The 20,225-nt window shown below is 41.6% G+C and overlaps 1 protein-coding gene across 3 annotated transcripts in view; it reads right to left on the minus strand.

Moving 5' to 3' along the window:
- Positions 1-2,188: 2,188 nt before the first annotated feature.
- Positions 2,189-20,225, minus strand: part of LOC127583534 (probable G-protein coupled receptor 153) — a 78,327-nt gene continuing 60,290 nt past the window's right edge. For all 3 annotated transcript variants that reach the window (XM_052039622.1, XM_052039621.1, XM_052039623.1), the window contains 3 exons: positions 14,521-14,710; positions 13,441-13,625; positions 2,189-3,671 (listed from right to left, as the gene is read on the minus strand). In XM_052039622.1, coding sequence (XP_051895582.1) covers positions 2,928-3,671; positions 13,441-13,625; positions 14,521-14,710 — 1,119 coding nt within the window. In that variant the 3' untranslated portion in view covers positions 2,189-2,927. The remainder of the gene's footprint in view (positions 3,672-13,440; positions 13,626-14,520; positions 14,711-20,225) is intronic.

A 20,225-nucleotide genomic window follows, 5' to 3' on the forward strand; every position in this document is an offset into this window, starting at 1 on the left:
TGCCCAACGTACACTTGTTGCCATTACCAGATTTGTGAGGTTATTTGTTTTGGATGCTTAAATCATGCTCAAGATCTCCTTCAATTTGTTAATTAGGCCTAAATCTGCCCAGTCTCAGACACCAGACCTATAATTGATGGTTATATCTCCATGGAAATATTCTTTGAGGGTCGTAAAAAATTTGTTGGAAGATAACACAAAGCCTTTGATGATTTTCTAGTTTTGTATCCCTATTTCAATATAAAGCCAGAATTTCTATAGCCCTATGAGTCAGTCTGTACTGGACGAGATTCTCTGTTTGCAAGACTGTAGTTTGTAATCAACTATAACTACAAGGGTTAATGTTAGTGTTTTACAGTTGGCAAAAGTTCTGTAGATGGCAGCAGGAGACTGACTGAATAACAAGGTCAGGATGTGGCATTTAGTTACTGGGCTGGAAACCTGTCCTATGTGTCATCACTGTAAACAGCCCAAACTTATCCATCGACTAGTCATTAACCATTGCCGACTCTCGCTTCTAAGTCAGTAGGTCTTAAGTTCATGTAATGAACTCCATATTCAATTCCCTTTAAAATGATGTTCTGGTCACTGCATCGACGCCCACCTTGTGAATGACTATCCCAACACAAGGTGTAGGGGAGGTTTTTGAGAATGGGTCCAGGCATGATGGCATCCAGTACAAGTTTAGACTGAAGAAGCTGCAGTTGTTTTCCTTAGAGCAAAGAAGTTTGGAGATTGGGTAGAGGTGGACAAGATTGTGATGGAGTTGGGTTGGGCGCATGGAAAGAAACTATTCCTATTGGCCATTGGTTCAAAGATCAGGGACACAGACTTAAAGTGAAAGGCAAAAGGTACAGGAGGATTTGTGAGAAAAGACATTCCTATACAGAGTGGTGGTGATCTGAAACTCCTTGCCTGCAAGGGTTGTGGAAACGGAGTCACTCAGGGCTTTCAGTGGGGAATTCTGTCGGCGTGAGAAATGATGTGCAGAGCTACAGAGAAGTGGGAAAGAACGGGTGAATGGGACTGAATAGATTGTGTTACTCAGAGTCAGGATGTAGTTAGTCGGTTGGGGTTGGATGGCCTCCTTCTGTGCTTTAATGATTCCATGAACTCTGTGGGGTGGGGAGGTGGGGGAGATCCTGGCTTCCTGGTTCCTGCAAGCACTCAATGTGGGAACATGCTTCACATTCAGTTCCATTTAAAATAGTTTTCTAGGCACTGCATCAATGCCCATTTACAACTGACCTTCCCAGTGACCCAAAGGGATGGTGAGCCTAGATTTAACCAGCAGAACCTGTGTGATAGCATGGGGAAGTAGGAATGGAAATATTGCCTGCTCTTTAAAAGCACTTACAGAAAGAAATGTATTTTCCCAGAGGGTTCTGGAGAACAAAACTTATCATGGCAAAATAAAACATTTGCACAACAATGTAATGTTCTATGTTCTAAGTGAATAATCTAAATGGTTTTGTATATATTAGTACCTGAAATGCCCTGTGGACCAATCCAGATGTAGAGAGCACAGTGTGTGTTAGCAAACACAGAAGGCAGAAGCTAAGGTTTGCATATTGTTGTAGCTAGCTCTTGTGTCAATAGACCAGATTGAATTGAATCATGGAGTCAGGAGGCACAGAAACAGGGTCTTCGGCCTACCCTGTCCTTGTCAACCACCAAGTACCTATCTATACTAGTGCCACTTTCTAGCACTTGGTCCCAAGCCTTCTATTCCTTAGCGATTCAGGTCCTTCTTAAATGTTGTAAGAGTCTCTACCTCCATCACCCGCTCAGACAGAGCATTCCAAATTCCAACCATCCTCTGGATGAAAAAAATCTCCCTTATTTCCTGTCCAACCCTCTTACTCCTTACCTTAAACCTGTGCCCTCCAGATTGAGGTATTTTATCAACGTGGCTTGGTCCTTCGTGGAAGCTCATTCTGTGGGACAGCAAACCAGGCTGATTAGTTAAGGAGCGTGGAGGAAGTCAATGCAAGCTGAGTAGTTAGGACGACTCCAGAATTGTCTTTGGAAACCGGGTAGATTGTGGAAAGAATGCAAGATTTAAGAATACAAATGTGGACAGCGCAACAGCCCAACACTATGACTGTCAGATCTCCCATGGCACTGTGTTCATATGAAACAGGTGTGCCCAACATAAACCTTGTAGTCAAAGCAGATTGCAATCCAGTATTGAAATTGGTTTTTAATATAAACAACACATGCCCTGGATCTTTTGACGAGCAACCATTGCAAATACTTGTAAGAAAACATTTGTTACTATTAAATTTTCGGACAACTTTACGGGGACCAAGAAAAACCAATGTCCATTTTCGCAGGGCAACAGAACCGTTGCCAATATGTGACACCAAATTTACAAATGCAAAATACATAGGAGGAATGATGGTGGAGTCTTCCACCCCTCCCCTTCCCAAAGGATAATTCCATTGTCCTCTGATGTGAAGAAAATCATCAGTTGAAACAGAATACACCAAATACCCAAAGTGCATAAATAGACAAACAGGACCTGGATTTACCTCTGGTGGAGCAACCATTTTACAATTTGGAGGTTTTAAAAAATAGAATCGATTTTACATCCACCTTTTTCTCATTCCATACATCCATCTAAATGGCATCAGCCCTACAAGAATGCCGGTTAATGGTGTTACCTCTTAAAAATTATTTATCTTAAAAAAATAAAAATAGAAAACGACAGTCAGTGGTACCAATAATATTTGGACATTGATGCCAGAGTTTTCCAGTTCCCTCTCAAATCCCTAAAAGAATCTGTTACCCCTGTAAAGGACATGAAAATATTTGACTGATTCTTTGGTGCATGACTCATTTCTTCCTGTGTGAAGTATAAAATTCCCGCAGTAGAAAACAAACATAGAAACACCATTAATTTTTGGGAAGGTCCACACTCGTTCCTAGGATGCAGATCCAATTGAGTCGGAATGAAAAGTCACATAGCCCGAAGAGGCAGAAGGTGAACTTAAAAAACTGTTGGTGCTTCCTTTACTTTCCATTTTGCTGAGTTTTTCCTGATTGTTCCAGGAGACGCAAAGATCTGTCCGATAACTTCTGGAGGCTCCCTCCTTAATGCTGGGAGCGGTAACAGTGGACAGGTTACACTGGGCCTCTGTGTCCTTTGGAGCCACACTAGGGTCATTGGGGAAAGTGGTCACCAAGTATCCCCTGGGTGTGCTGCACTCCTTGCCCTCTGACAACCGACGGAGAACGTGAGGCTCCCTCTCAAAATTGGTTAGGGGAAAGTGGGAAAAGGTGACTGAATACTGTTCATATTTATCTGGGATGAGAGTTGTTGATGATGATCTCAGCGGGGTCTTCATGGGACTAGGGACTGGAGTTTCATCAATGTAATTGATTATTTCATCACGGCTGAAACATTTTAAGTCATCGGAAAAATATTCCTCCTTGGACAGCTGCTTTAAAGAAATGACACTATCCACTGATTTCCTTCTTTTATGGAAAGAAGCACATTCATCATGTTGGGAGATCAGGCTGCTTCTCCTCCTCTCATGCCTGGGGGAGCTGTAGTGCAGAACTCCTGTGATGTCCTCTGAAGACCCCCATCTGTGAAGGTATGAGGTTATCTGGTTTGTTGCCCACACGTCTGTCTCATCATGGGAATAGCGCCTGGTTGGAGGAACCTAAGAGACATAGAGGAGAATGTGGCAGGATGAAGGAAATCTTATTGTCCTCTCACTTAATTGATTGGCTTGGGTAACCCTACCAGCTCCTCCCAATCCAATTTACACTCAATCAACACATGAGCAGCCCTACCTTGACTACCCTTCCCCACCAAGAAGGTAGGTTGAGATATATCTACAACGCTCTCCTGTAAGTTGGAGGGCAGCTACATGATAGGGTAAATGAACCCTGAAATATTCTCCCTCTTTCCATTTGCAGAAGTCATTTGTCAGATGGCACAGAAACTAAAGGGTTTAGGGGTGGGAGAGAGGGCATCACATCTGTTTTATGGCTTTGTGCCACTTGAAGCCAGTGCCATCCTTGTATAGTTTTGTGAACTAAATGCAGCACAGGGCTGTGTTATTGTAACACAGGATGCTGAGTGACAGAAATATGCAACAGCAGGGTATGATGGGTCTTCCTTGACTTCCTCATATGGGCACAGCCTTTTCATTCTATCCTTCCCCACGTACAACGCATCTGCAGAATCCCTTGCTAATTTTCAGTAGGCACTGCTCAGAATATCAACTATGATGATAATGTCTTCCTCCTGGATGCTATTGTTTTTCTTTCCATACTTATTTCCAATTAGCCTCTACACAGAAAGTGTTCTTGCAGTTGTCAGTGTAATGTATTGCAACAAGATAATTGGACAAAAATAAACAAAAATCAGCACAGCAAAGACAAATTATAACTCTTCACAGAAGTGCGAGCAGACAAATTTGACATCCAGCAAAGGAGATACAAGAGAGAATGCCTCTAAGCTTGGTCAGAAAGGTAGTTTTTGAAGTACCTAAAGGGAAGAGAAGATGACAAGGTTGAAGGAGGCAGTCCAGAGCTTGAGGCCCAGCCTCCTGAAGGCATGGCTGCCAATGATAGGTGCATCAGTGACTGCACTGCAAAAGGAAATCATTGGTTGTTCTACATATTGAGGTGTTTTGGGAATGTGACAGACTGCTACATAAATGCAAGTTCCATCTTAAATTAGTAAGTGCTTCTTAAAATTAATGGCTCAGAAATCAAAGAAGAGAACTTGCATTTATATAGCATGTCTCGTGACATGTTACAGCCAATATAGTAACTGAGTGCAACCTCTGTTGTAACATGGGAGCCAAATTATACACAGCAAGCTCCCATGAATAGCCACATGATACTGATAGCATTATGTGTTTTCTGTGATGTTGGGTGAAGAACTGTTCGTGCTTTTCAAATTGGTGGCCTGACACAAGGCCTCAGATTAACAATAGACTGTGCAGCACTCTGTCACTACTGCACTGAAGCCTGAATCTGGATTTTGTGCTCATGTCTCTGGAATGGGACCTGAAATCATAATCTTGTGACTCAGAAGCAAGAGTGAGTCACACAGTGGGTTTGTGCCAGCTGGATCTTGTACCCAAATCATCTTCACCCATTACGCCTGCTCTTAGTTTGGCAATACCTCTTCTTGAAAATTCTCATGCTTCTCCAATCACAGTACCCACTGCTCTCTGTCTCCGTAACATCTCCAACCTTATAATTCTTCCAAATTTCTGCATTCTTCCAGTTCTAAGGTCCAGTGAGTCCCAGTTTGTTAATCCCTCCACTACTGGCAGCCGTTCCTTCCCTAAACACCTGCCTCTCTACCTCTTGCTCCTCCTTCAGGGAACTCAGTGCAACCCTGCCCTCCGACCATGCTTTGGTTTACCTGTTCTTATATCTCCATTTGTGGCTTGATGTCAAATAGTTTTTCTTCAATAACATTTGCAAAATGTGCCTCAGGGTGTTTTACAATGTTAATAGGGACATTTAAATGCAAGCTCTTTTTGTAGGGTTGACAGACTTCCAGGATATCCACTAGAGGGACAGAAAGCTCACAGGTTTGAATCCTGATTTGTACCAAATGAACTGATCTCACCTGTCTGAGGTGTACTAGTGACCAAAGCAGCCTCAGGGGGAAATTGGTGAATGACCTTATTTCTGGTTGACGTTCAGTCATTTCTAGTTGAAGTGAGAAGACCCATTGATACTTTCCTCCATTGTGAAGCCTACCTCTCAGTCAAATGGGCAGCTACTCGATGTTGGGAGTAAAATGTTAATTATGGACATGTAGCCAAGAGAGCTACTGTGCTTGAGGCATTGCTGCTCCTCAGCCCAGACACCTTCAGGAGAAAAGGGGAGGAAAGAAACCAGAAATAAATCTCTTACTTTCCCACAAGAACCACGATTTAAAATAGTTTTATGAATCATTATCTCTGATTATAAAACAGGGTAAAGAAGTTCTATTGGCTGCAGGCTATAGTTTTTGGTTGTTTGATTAATAACAAGCATTCAGAGGGCAGTGTTTTCTCTCAACCAATTCAAGCATAGACTGCTGGCTGCTTATTGCCCTCTTGTTCTATCTGGAGTTTTCCAGTTGACCAGTTTTTAGAGAATCAGAGAGAGGAAGAAGACACCTCGTGGATTTTCCCAGATCAGTTTTAACAGTAATTTTTGTTGTTCTGGAAAAATGAGTTATTTGCAGAACTAAGGGCGCCAAGCTTTGAGATATTCATGGACAATTCTCTCACGCCATCCACAGCAGCTTGCATTTACATGCCACCTTCACATCACGAGATAAAAACTGACACTGAGTCAGAGAAGGTGCTATTGTTATGGTGGGATTATAAAAACAAAGGTTTTGAGGAGGAGACAGGAGGTACCAAGATTTAGGGAAGGACTCCTTACGTCAAATGTACACGACAGCAGAGATGGTGACGGTTCTCAATGTATATTGAGCTTTGGTAGTTAGGCCAGGATCTCCATGATACACAAGCTCAGGGCAGGAGTTTGCAATGTGACTGGTTGACTGCACCTCACCACAAATGCAGTTTGGCGAGTCAGTAAGGCCCAATTTGTCAACAAGTAGGAATGCATTCCACATCTTGTATAAATGTGATTTGAGGTGGTGCAATGCAATGTTTAGGTTGCAGGTAGAAACCTGGAAACTCGATGATTGGGCCTTTGATCTGATGTTTAGTGAACAGGAATAGTGCAGACCAAGTGCTGTGCCACTGGCTCACAGCATCCAACCTGTTCACTGAAAGTTGGAGTAGATGATCCCAGGAGGGTTTCCCTGGTGTGATCCTAGTTCACAGTGGATGGGAATTTGGGCTCATACATCTGGAATTCAGGGTCAGTCAGTCTTTTTGTACTCTTGAAGTGCAGCTGAATTTCTTCTCAATGTGCAGGGCATGGAATCCAATTCAACTTTTTCCCCAGATGATAGAAAGCACATCCATCAATTGTGGGGCAAAGGGAGAAGACAGGGGCCTGAATGGGAGGAACACGGAATTCTCAGAGTAAGAGAAGGTTCCAGAAATAGGGAGGGCCGAGACTACAAAGGGGCATGGTTAAAGAGGGAAAGGTTTGTTCTGAGCAGTCAAAGGAGCAGTAAGTACGGGAGGTAATGTGTACAGGTTACAGGTTAGAATGTCAACCACATTAAGGGCAAAGGTTTATGGAGGAGGAGGGTCCTGGGAAGCATTGGATTGGTCAACCGTAGAGGCAACAAAGGCACATATTCAGATTTCAGCAATGGTCAGACAGAGACAGGCAGTGTTGTAAAGGCCAGTCTTTGTGATGGAGCCGAGGTGTGGTTGGGTGTTCCACTAAGGTTCAAATTAATGGCATATTGGCACCTTCTCTGTGAGACATGCCTGTTTATTCTAGCATCTGCAAGGCCAAAGCAATTCATTACACAAAATAATGCAGCGCAACAAAACCACAGCACATAATCATATAGATGTGAATGAGATAGGCAAACAATAGTTGAAATATACACTGGGGTGACATTGATGAAAAGCAGCTACAGAGCTGTCAGAATCAAATGGCACTACCTTTTTTCTTTCCAACTGAATGTTATTAATTTTCATAGAGGATGGATAATTGTTTTAATAAGTGACATGACATTAAAATTCATGATTATAAATAATCTTTGTAGGCTGGGCACTTCTGATAGAATACAAGACTGGAGGCATGGATTATGGAAAAATAACCCTGAAGAAGACAGTTTATATTTCACCTCTTCAACAACACACAGTTGGACGGGGGAGATGGTTCAATATGGTAAATTTGCTGACATCTTGCATCCCTTCCTGCCCACTTTTGACTTCTATCCCTTGTATTGGGAGCTGCCCTGTCAGTGTCTTCCTTTTGTTGGTCTCTGCGTCTTGGTGAGTGGTTAGGCTCAGGATGATAGGGGTGCTTTTTTGCAGAGACAAAGGACAAGCAGTGAGACTATTGATGCTAATTTATTTGAAAGGAAGACAGCACCTTCAGTGGTGGGATGTACTTGCAATAACAGCAAGTGATAACTAGGGTGGGAAGCTGGGAGATTAGTGGGTTAAAGCCATTACAATCCTTACCTCCATCAGTCTTGCATTCCTTATAATCTTCAAGCCTTTAAAACCCAACCTTAATATCACCTAATGACTATTTCCTAATTTATCTCGACTTCTTTTCAATCTCGACGTATCCTACACTAAGGGTCTTGGCCTTTATTCTCAGTTTCTCAAAGTAGTGAGGAAAGAAAATGCATTTATATAGTGCCACTCCCGGAAGAAAGAACCCATAATAAAGTCAGCCTCCTGGATATGTACCAAAGCAACACTCCTGGGCATTCGACAGTCCATTACATGGTACTGGGCTGCTTCTCACCATGTGGCAGTCCATTAATGAATGACATAAAGCAGCTAAGGATATTCTAAGGAGAAAAATTAGGTCAATCTTGTCCAAATCTTTTGCTGCAATTCCAATTTTCCATAAAAACAGATAATCCTCGATGGGAACTGAGTCAAGGAGCACCCAGCGGACTTAACATAGCTCCGTGAAACTGTGCCAAACGACATGCCCCGGCACAGTGGGGGTATCTCAGAGGCCCACTGGGTAATTCATTTTGCTGGCAGTTTTGAGATTCGTGTTTGTCTTAACATCTGTAAAAACAGTATAAAAGCATATTTTTAATCTTCAGTGTATCTAAATACAACTGGAGCAGCCAGCCCAACCAGAAAATGATTCCAAAATGTTATACTCAATCCCCCCACACCCCACCCACATTCACACCCCATCCCCATACCCCACAATTTGTTTAATATTTGATTAAGAAGCAATGTGCGTTGTTTCCTGAGTCCAATGAAACAATGGCCCCTGAATTTAACCCTGGTCTGTCCCATGGGCAAAGAAATGTTGGTGCATGAACAGTGAAACATTGTATAAAATAATCATCATTCTTCGATGACCAAAGAAGTGAAGTAGGTAAGGTTTGATAGGGCATGGGTTGTATCTGATCTGTGTAACAATTCATTTAGTGATATTTATGAACGGTTATCCTTTAATTGAGAAGCCCAGCTGAATATTCCCACAGAACCCCACAAAAAGATGTAAAAGAATTTAAGCTAAATCGACATGTGATCCGCTGGCATTATAGTCGGATCTTAAAAGATTGTGGATTATGAGAGGAAGGGAAATGGTCCCCTAATTTTGAGACCTGAAAGATAAGGTAGTCTAGGACATTGCAGAATGAGTTTTGTTTTAAGCAGAATGAAGATGCAGTTATGAGGAAGAAGCAGTCAGTGTATTTGGAACTTGAAAGAGTGAATCCGCAGGTTATTATTAGTAGAAGAATGTTCCAATGAAGAACAGGTTAAAGGCTTGTATTCAAATCTCTGAAATGGTATATGGGGAAGTAAAGTTTGTTGAAGGAAACGTATTGGCAAAGATGCAGATGTTCCATCAGAGAAGACATCAAGGCCGGGAACATCAATAGATCATGGTTAAGGGTGTCAGCGAATAAAGCAGTGACAGAAAAGCCAGCTCAGGATGAATGAAGGAAGCTCTGTAATGTTGCTGGGGGAGGTACCCCAGATTGATTTAACTTTCTGGCCATCAGTCTGGAAGATCACATCCTCAGCTTGCTTTGGAATTCATTGTGGATTCAAGATACCAAACCTGCTTTTATGCTTTTGATCCTGCTAATTCTAATAATTAATTTTGACTAATTGATTCCAGGAGGTTGAATTTATGCCTACCATTTCAAAAAATTCTGATTTTCAAAATGGTAGGTATGAACAAGGCCTATGAAATTTGAACTAACCTTTTTAAGATGCTAATAACAACAGCAATGATTATTGGTATTAGCACTGAATGATCTTCACTTCTGGTAAACTTATCAGAAAGTGGAGATCACCATCCCCTTTCTCTGGCCTGACTGCTCAGAATGAAAGCAATCGATTCCTAAATCTCAAGTGAATTTTAAAAGGTGGATTATTCCACCTCCAACAGTAGCAGCCATTATTTGTTAAATAAAAGCTAAACTTAAAAACTGCAGAAAACTCAATGCCTATCCATTCAGACTGTCCCTTTAAGACTGTCTATGACTCCAAACCCTCCACTCTTCTTTATAATTCAGATATCGTTACCCATAAATCTGCAGGGAACATTAATATATCCTACTCCCTTTTACCTTGGATCTCCTAATGATAGGACTATCAGATTTTCAGCAGGAATTTACACATAGGCATACATTTATCATTGTGAAATAGTAACAAAAAACCACTAAAGTCACAATTCACACTTAAAAGAGCTTTCTGCAATACTATGCAATTGGATAATTAAAATGTTACACAACCCTTTAGATCAGCTGATCAACAAGCAGAATGAGACTGATTGATTGTGTCCAACCTTGTTAGGAACAATAGTGACTCTTACACCTGAGATCTATCTCTCTGCTCTCATTAAGTGGGACCCAGTAGCCTGTGCAGCTCTGCACTGCTGATATCCCACACAGCAGGACTGGGCACATCTGCCCAGTATCAGGATAACTCTAAACAGCTGACTGCCTTTCTGATCAAGTCATCAGTGCAGATATATGGAAAAGCTACTTGCTTACGCTTGGTCTGGGGGATATTTTATCATGAAAAGTCACAATCTCAAACAGTGTTTGCTCTCAGAACCACAGAAGGATTTCATTCCGCCCAGCATGTTTAGTCAATTCTTTGAAGTAACTAATTAGTCTTATTCCCACACTATTAAACCCGCAAACTTTGCTTTTCCACATTCAAATCCCACTAACGTTTTAGAAGATAACCTTGCCTCCATCCTCTCAAAAAGTTCATTCTAAATCATAACTAGCTGGATGGAAAATATTCCTTATCTCCACACTGGCTTTTCTACAAATTGTCTTCAATCTATGTTCTCTAATTACTGAATAGTGGATCTAGTTTCTTTTTGTTTTGATTCATTCATAAACAAGAGAAGGAGCATAAACAGTGCTGTATAAAGTCAACATCCCATGGCCTGATCAGGAGTTCAGCAACACAGAGCTGGTGGTAAGCTCAGAACAGCAGATCCAAGGAGCCTGCAGAGCAGGTAGTGACAGCTGAGGTATCACTGAAGCATTTCAGGATCTGTGGTAAAAGCTAAACTCAGTGAAATTAATGGGTTAAGATTTCCAGCAGTGGAAATCTGTCTGTCACCGGCTACATCCCCCTCTTGATAATCAGTTCTACTGACACCAATCAAAGCAGTTATGGGCTTTCAATGTTCCAGCACCCATTTAATGCTAGCCCCAATTCTCTGTGTAGGTCCATGCCATAACGTTCACTGTTGTCAGCTGAATGTGGACTATTACCACTGGCACCTTCTTATCACCTGATTGAGCAGAACGTTTAAATGATAGAATCTTGAATGAAGCCTTGAAGCATGTGGCTTTTTTTTGCTTTAAGGACTTTTTCTGTTTAGCTACATGAACCCACCAAACCTCAACAAGCCTGAGTGTTTGGGAGAGTTTGGGAGTGAATTTGAGTGTGATGTAGAGCATGAAATGAAAACCAGATCAGAGCTCAAGCCCTTGTTATTTCCCGTTTCCCGACCTGACCCAAATCCACTTGCAGAATATCGCACCCATACACCAACACCGAATCAAACCTGATGTTCACGCTCAACAAGTAACCAACGTTTGCCTGGTTCAATTCTTATCTAACCAGTCATGGCCACAGTATCATGAACAACACTTGATCTACCCTTTGATAAGGTAGACAAGGATCTACCCTTTGTCCTCCTCCTGTTTCTCATGTGCTGCCATACAACAACATCAACCAAAAATATTGCTTCGGGTTCCATGACTGTGTTGATGACACATCACCAACTCTCTTGGGCCTCCACTGATTTTAATTTGTCAGATTACCAGTAATGGATGCTAAAACATTATTGGGAAGACCAAAGCCATAGTCTTCAGTTTACAACACAACTCTGTAAGCCACCCAGTAATTCTATTGTTTGCCTTTTGCAAATGCCTTAAACTGAACTGGGCTGTTCACAAACCTGGTGTCATAAATGACTGCAGGTTGTACCTCAGACTCCAATCCATGCCCATATCAGTGAAGACATAGAATATAAGGGCAAGGAGATCATTCTAGAACTGCATAAATCATCAGTTTACAGGATAGCATGCATAATTCTGCAGGATGTGATAGTTATGAGGAGAGACTGTTTAGACCAGTCTCATGTTCTTTAGAACAAAGGATACTGAAGAGAGATCTAAGTGAGGAGTAGAAAATTATGAGACCTAGATGGGATAAACAGGACGAAGCTATTTCCCTTTGCAGAGGGTTCAGGAACAGATTTGTTAAGCAGTAGAAGGATTAGAGGAGAGTCAAGGAAAAAAGTTTTCACCTGAAGTATAGTGGGATTCCGAAACTCACTAAATGAAAGAGTAACAGAGGCAGGGACATTTGCCAGATTTAAAACATACCAAATGTGCACTCGAAGAGCCATATCAGACAGGCCTATGGTTCAAGATTGGCAAGTAAGACTCACTTAAATAGCTTCATTTTCAGCCAACATACACACAATGGGTCAAATTACAGCCTCCTGTACAATAGGTTTCCTTGTCTCTGTCTGTATGACTGCAATTTTTCTACATCAGTAACCTCAGCTTATCTACTGCTGAAACTCTCGTCTGTGCCTTTGTTACTTCCGGACTTGACTCATAATTTTTTACCCTGTGCAAAGCAGAACCTACTGCCGATGATGTAACTTGTACCAGGTCCTATCTACCTATGACACTGAGCCTCCTGACTTGCACTGGCTTCCTGTTAAGCAATCACCTTGCATTTAAAGTTAACACTCTTGTTATGGTCCTTCCCTGTCCTATAAGCCTCCCAAATTTCTGCATTCCTCAATTCTGACCTTTTTATGTGAATTTAACTGTTCCAAATTGGCAGCCTTGCTGTCAGTGGTGAAGGTTTTAATCTCTACATTTCTTTCCCTAAACCTCTCCACTTCCTTACCTCTGCTCAAAAATCTCTTGATGTTTCTTGGTATCAAATCTTTTGTTTGATGATAATCCTGTGAAAGGCCTTTTGACATAGTTAAACTTGCTGCCCTTTGGACTGCATCCAATATGTGCCAACATCTTCAGAAAAGAAATAGAAAACTTAAATGGGAAGTGAGGAGAGACTGGGGGCGGGAGGGATGGTGAACATGGGGGATGGTGGTGGGAGGATGCTGAGGATGTAAAGGAAAATACCAACAGGACATCAGGGAACAAGAGCCTCTCTTTGTGGACCGTAGAGAGGTGGATGTCCATCAAGCTGAACAAAGGGAACAATCAGGGGAAAATGGTTTATCCTGATTTGACAGGATAGAGAGGGTGTAAACTGGAATATCACAAACAGCCACTTTAGGGTCTGTAATCCACATTTGGACAGATACCTGTAAATACTGCATCTTATCCTCTTGCATATCTCTCATTGGGTACACCTGTGGAACTCCCCTTTCCAATGCTGAAAAGTCGTATTTGGCAATGCGATCCACTGTCAGAATTTCAGGGGTGCAGTTATATTCGTAGGGCCTTTCATAGAAAGATTCAGGGTGAATTGCTCCATCTTGATTGTTTTCTGCAACAAAGACATTAATCTTATTGGATGCTTCTGATTTAAAGTTGTAATAATGCTAACCCTAACATGTCTCCTCCACTGAAGGCAATCTTAATGGAGCTTAAAATTAAATTAAGAAGCAATTGCAAAACAAAAGTGCTTAATGCTACAAGGGAGCATGGCACTGCATCACATGGCAGGGAATTGGTTATTTAAGCAATCTAGCGGGCTATGCAGCACAGTAGCACATGAGCAAGTTCAGTATGGAACTTATGTGCAATTTAGGAATTTGGCCTTTCCAGAACACAGCAGTTTTCCATGGATCAGGCTATGTGCTGCACACCTTTAAGGAAAGGAGCACTGGGTCACGCACAAAACAATGGCACTGCTCGTCCGGTTGTAAACATGGGTTGGCTCTATGCACTGGCACTGTATGGGCTGGTGTACACACTGGCACTGCATGGGATGAAAATAAACAGTTGTCTGTGTGAACTGCATATGGAATATGTGTACACACTGGCATTGCATGGGTTGGATGTAAATACTGGCACTGCATGGGGTAAGAGTGAACAATGGTCTAGAGGGGTGAAGGTTCATTGTGGTACTGCATGGTATAGGTATACAGGGTTGGCTCTGCCTCAGGGGAACTGGGACAAAGACTTAAATAGACAAAAAAATCCACACTGAAAGCAAAAAACTGCTGGAAGTCTGAAATTAAAACAGAAAATGTTGGAAATACTGGAAAGGTCAAAAATGCCTGACCAGCTGAGTATTTCCAGTATTTTCTGTTTTTATTTTAAAATATTCACATTCCACAGAAAGAAGCCCAGTTGATGTAATATTTGGATGGTAAGACACTTTAGAAATGGTTCAATGTGACCCATGATGATAAAATTCATCGATGCAAGGAGATTACCTTCATCTACGTCATCATTGGACATGATAGCTACACATTTCTCCCAGACACTTTTCACATCAGCCCTATAGCGGTCACAAGCCCAAAGGAACAATGGTAGAAGAATTGACTGTACGATGGAGCACCACAGGAAACACAGCACCATCCAAGAGTAAGAGGTGTCATACTTGAGACTTGCAAAGCTCACCACCTGAAAAACAGCAAAGAAAAGGTCATTTGAAATCAGAAGAACTCGTATATCTCTAAGGATTCCCTTTCAAACACCAAAGCTGGATCAATGTTGGATCTTTCTCTCCTCTAATCTTCCCCCTTCCCCTCTGTTAGTAAAAGCACTGTTGAGATACTGGTTTAGAACTCTGGCCAGAGTCTCATCCTTCACACGTGTCTGACCCTAAGCTGAGACTGCCAATAGGCACTATCCCATGAGGCTGGTCTAGTCCTCAATCTGACACCCGATTATACTTTGAAGGAGCCAATGTGAGTATAACCTTTAGATCATGGCTAAGTTTTCCTGTCTCAGAACTTGCTTTTTCTCCTGACTCTGATGAGATAACCCAAAACAGATTGGGGATTCCCTGCTTTAAGTTGATTGAAGTGCTAAACTGGAGACAAACTTTATATTTATCATAATGATAGGAATGAGTTAGGAGAGTCATAATACGGGCCACTGAACCAATTTTGTTTGAAGAAATCACACATCATATTCACCTCTAATTTACTACCACCCAAGGCACAGAAGGTCCTGGATACAAGTTGTACAAAATCTAGCCTAACACTCCTGTGTACTATATAGGGAACAGTGAACATTCAGAGGCATCTTCTCTCTAGTGACCTTAAACCAGACTTATCACAAAAAACAGCACAGGGAGATACCGCTGTTATCCCACAATCTTTATTCCTTGTTAACGAGACCAGAATAGATAATCTGGTTGTAGGGAGCTTACTATATACAAGATTGATTCCCATGTCTCACACAGTACCACCACGACTTCACTTCAGAAATACTTCAGTATCTGAGAAACAAAACTGTAGGTGTTGGAAATCCGAAATAAAAACAGAAAATGCGAGAAACACTCAGCAGGTCAGGCAGCATCTGAGTCAATGCTTCAGATTCATGATCTTCTATCAAAAGCAGGAAAAGTTAAGAAATCAAACAGATTTTAAGTTGCAGTTTGAGCAGGAAGAATGAAGTGAGTGTTGGGGAAGGCTTCTTAAATGCAGCTGATGTATCTGGTGGAGATATAAACAAAAGGAAATCACTGGGGACATCAAGGAGAAAAAGGAAAGAAATGCTGGAATTGCGAGATGCTGGTAATCTGAAATAGAGGGGCGTACTGCAAATACATAGCAGATCAGGCAACATCTATGGAGACTGAAAGACTGGTTGATGACCTTTCATCAGAACTAGTGTATTCTGACACAAACAGGGAAGGCTGGTTATCTGAAACTGGACTTCAATGTTGAGTCAGGTGGACTGTTACGTACCTAGTCAGAAGATGAAACGCTCCTGCTCAAGCCTACGTTTTGTTTTACTGGAACAGTGTGAGATGTCAGAGTGGGAGTGGGATGGAGAGTTAAAGTGACAGGCGACTAAATGTTTAGGGTCATTCAAGCAGGCTGAATGGAGGTATTCTCTATTAGCTGTAAGGTGCTTTGGATGTCTTGAAGTGAAGAAAGGTGATCATATGAATGCAAGTCTTTCTTTCTTTCAATAACATAATTTTCTTCCCACTTAGATTACTTCATAAAAACCCTTTCCCCTGTAATCTTTCTCTGTCTAGCAGTAATGACTTCTTCTCTCTCTTGAGGACAGCATTGAGGGCTCTAACTCCCACTGAAAATAAGAATATTTGCTACAAGCGTGCTATCATGATGCCAAAAACATCTATTCTCTAACAGGGTACCTTCATACCTATTACAAGCAAGACAACTGATGGTTTGAAGAGGGAAGCTGTATTCAGTTTTGCTTTTAATAATCTTTGAACAGAGAGCTCTATTTTTAAATGTAATATTTTTGTCTTTTCCTCTGACCAGACAAATAGGCAAATTGCCAAGGCCTTTCAGTCCAGAACATTACATCCTGGTGGTGCAGGGTAGTGACAAAGTGAGATAGGACTGATGTCAGGAAAAAACACCCTCATTGAGAGAATAATCAATGTTTTTTTATGGGTTTCTGCACTGAATAATGGAGCCGAAAATCTTGATTCAGTTGAACAGATTTACAAAACTAACTTGCAAAGATGGATCTATTATTTTATCCCATGATCTTGTGAACTCTAGGACTCCTCTCTCCCTTAACCTAGCAATTCATCAAACTAGCAAATGCTGAGCATACATCCAATCCAGTGTACAATACATAAAGCCAGACACATTGTACCCCTCACACTGTCTACTTTCTCCTCTCCTCTTCTGCACAGCAACTCTCAAGGGTACAAGTCCAAGGTTGTTGACACCCTGCTGTTTGATTGGCTGAGTGGCCATCCTTCATTTGAATATTAGCAAACTATTTGACTTGGGAGCAGCTCATCCAAGTCCAGTTCCAAACCTAACCCTTCTGAGAAACAGGTCTCTAGAACCTGTATACAGCAGATTTTATTAAGGAAGCTGTCTATAGTTTCCCTAGTCTGAATGAGATATTTATTCCTATTACACTAATGGATTCTGATCATTCACAAAGGCTTTCAAGTTAAATTCACAGACTGCTCATCACAGCTAGTGGTATTCATAATCAAAGGAATTGCAAATCAAAGAAAATGGTTGTTATTAAGAAAGAGTTACTTAAAGTAATTACTTACAACACTGATGGGCTTTATCCAATCGAGTAATAAAAAAGCCAAGCGCAGATCACAGCTTACACCCCCATGCTCTTCAGAGCAACAAATGACTCATTCCTTCATGATCTGGGCCCTTGCTAGTGCCAGAGTGACACCAACAAGGTTAATATTGGATTAAGAATTAAATATCAAAGGCATGTCAATGATTCACTGAACAACACAGCCAATATTATGGAAATACAACACAGTCGTGTAGTTTCTGACCTCCAACTTGTTTCAATGACTATCATGTTTAATTCACGGCATACTCTCTCTAATGCATACACTAAACACAAGGTGCATGCTTAAGCGATTTCAACTCATCTTCACTGAAGCTACTACCACCTTTAATAACTGAAAATATCTCTGCATATCCAAAATTTTAGCATATCCAATTGCCATGCAACAACATGAGTCAGTCTCAACAGAGGCAAAGCCATGAAAGCAACATAGAACTTAAACCTAGGAACTGCATTAGAAATAACATATGCCCCTATTTTTGTTCATAACTTGTCTATAACAAGGGTTGTGAGCATGGTTTGTAGTGTTTCCACTAGTTGAAGTACCTTCCATCTTATCATGCACAATTCATCCTGACGCCAATACCATTTTCCTGCACAGGATGACTTAGCTGCAGAAAAGATTGTGAGCTATGACATTTGTTGTTGCCTCACAGTTAAACAAGGAGGACATCATACAGAAAGAAATGGAGCCATGCATGAATTAAAGGGTTTCCGCTGGGTCATCCGTTATTTGCACTGACTCCCCCCGTGTTGATTTGCAAGGGCTTCCCTCTCGCCCACAGGCAGCACTGATAAAGATGACAGCACTTGTGAAGCGGATGCTTTGATCTAAGCAGCCAAGATCCTGTGGGGTCTTGAAATGGAGAAGGTGTTTTCTATTGTTGGAGACTCTACAACCAGGGGTTACTGTTTAAGACTAATGAGGTTGCCCATTTAAGAGGGAGATGAGGCAAAATGTTTTCTCTCAGAATCTTTCTAGTTCTCTTCATCATGGGGCAGTGGAAACAGAGCCCTTGAATATTTTCAAGGCAGAGGTATATAGATATGTGATAAGCAAAGGGCTGAAAGGTTTCCACAGGAATGCCAAGTTGAGGTTACAGTCAGGTCAGTCGTTGTTAAATGATGGAGCAGACTTGAGTAGCAGCATGGCTACACCTGCTTATAGTTCATATGTTCTGATGATCTGTGGCCCATTAATGAGTGCGGAAGGAGCCAAACCCAATTGGGCCACTTCATATCATGGGGGATCCCATTATCTAGAATTGTGCTGTTTAACTCTTTCCCATCCCTCTCACTTTCCAGCTTCCTTCCCTGTTTTCCCCCTCCTTCCACCATGCACCCATCCAATATGGTTGCCATCCTCTTTAGCTGCAATAACCTGCTTGCCAGTGGGCAGTGTGTGACTGAGACAGCAGCCGTGAGCTCAGGCATCAGCTGCCATCCGTCAAGGTGCAAGTCGGCTTCTAACAGGAGAAAACCATGAAATAAGAATGCCCAATTCAGTAATTTTTTTTTGGTGGGGTATCTATTAGGGCAAAACATAGCGTGTTTAAAATGGATGAAATTCAATCTCTAGACTATTGAGTTGGATGTGTAGAACTGGATTGTAGAAGGAAGGTGACGCAGGTATTTCTTGATTAACAAAGCTTGATTTATGAATTTTTGCTATAATGCCATCAATTCTTTGAGGTATGTGTCTAATCACTAATCAATACCTCAGTATAGTAACACTATGATCACTTTGCACTACAATAGACTTATTTTTGTTCTAATTGTGTTCTTTCTTGTATAATTTACGTTTAATTTATGTTTTTCTTGTGAATGCTGCTTATCGTTTGGAACTGAGATGAGGAGGAATTACTTCAGCCAGAGGATGGTGAATCTGTGGAATTCGTTATGAGTTATGGGGAGAAGGTGGGAGAATGGGGTTGAGAAAAAATATCAGGCATGGCTGAATGGCGAAGCAGACTCAATGGGCTAAATGGACTAATTCTGCTTCTCTGGTCCATTATCTTATGGTCTTGTAGTCTTTGTGGTGAAAGTACTCTTATAGTGCTGATGGGTAGGGAGTTCTAGGGTTTTGACCCACTGATAATGATGGAATGGCAACACGTGTCAAAGCCAAGATGGTAGAGATCGTAGGTTGGCAGGTGTTTCCAGAAAAGCCTTGGCAAGTTGCTGCAGTGTATTTTGCAGTTAGTGCAGTGGTGGTGGATAAAGTGCCAATCAAATAGGCTGCCTTATAAGAAGGTATGAACTAGAAGCAGGAGAAGGTCATTGAGACTCTCGGACCTGCTCTGCCATTCAATAAGATCCTTTAATAACTTTAAAATCTATGGTTCTACAGAAACAGCCTGTCTAGCCCTCTTGGTGTAGAATCCCAAAGACTCACCGCCTCTTAGACATTAAGTTTCAGTCCTGAATGACTGACCCCATATTTTAAGAGTGACCCTAGTTCTAGATTCTCCAGCCAGGGAAACATTATCCCTGCATCTACTTAGTCAAGTCATCTAAGAATATTGTGTTTCATTGAAGTCACCAGCCGTTGTTCTAACTGATGGAGGGTACAGGCCCACTGCTCAATCTTTCCTCATAGGACAATTGCCCCATCCCAGTATCAGTCTGGTGAAACCTTCATTGCATTCCCTCTATCGCCGATACATCCTTATGTAGGGAGACCAGATCGGAACACAACATTTCAGATATGGTCTCTCCAGGGCCTTTTTAATTGGTTTGTTTCGGGTGGCTTTGAATTTCTGAAATGTTGAATCCATTGTCATCCAGGTAACTGAGGAGTATTCCACTTGCAGGCAGTGGGAAGTCTGAGGAATCAAGAGATGAAGTAGTTGGTCCAGAATATTCAGCCTCT

The sequence above is a fragment of the Pristis pectinata genome, chromosome 26 (assembly GCF_009764475.1).
Source record: "Pristis pectinata isolate sPriPec2 chromosome 26, sPriPec2.1.pri, whole genome shotgun sequence".
In the NCBI taxonomy this organism is placed as follows: domain Eukaryota; kingdom Metazoa; phylum Chordata; class Chondrichthyes; order Rhinopristiformes; family Pristidae; genus Pristis; species Pristis pectinata.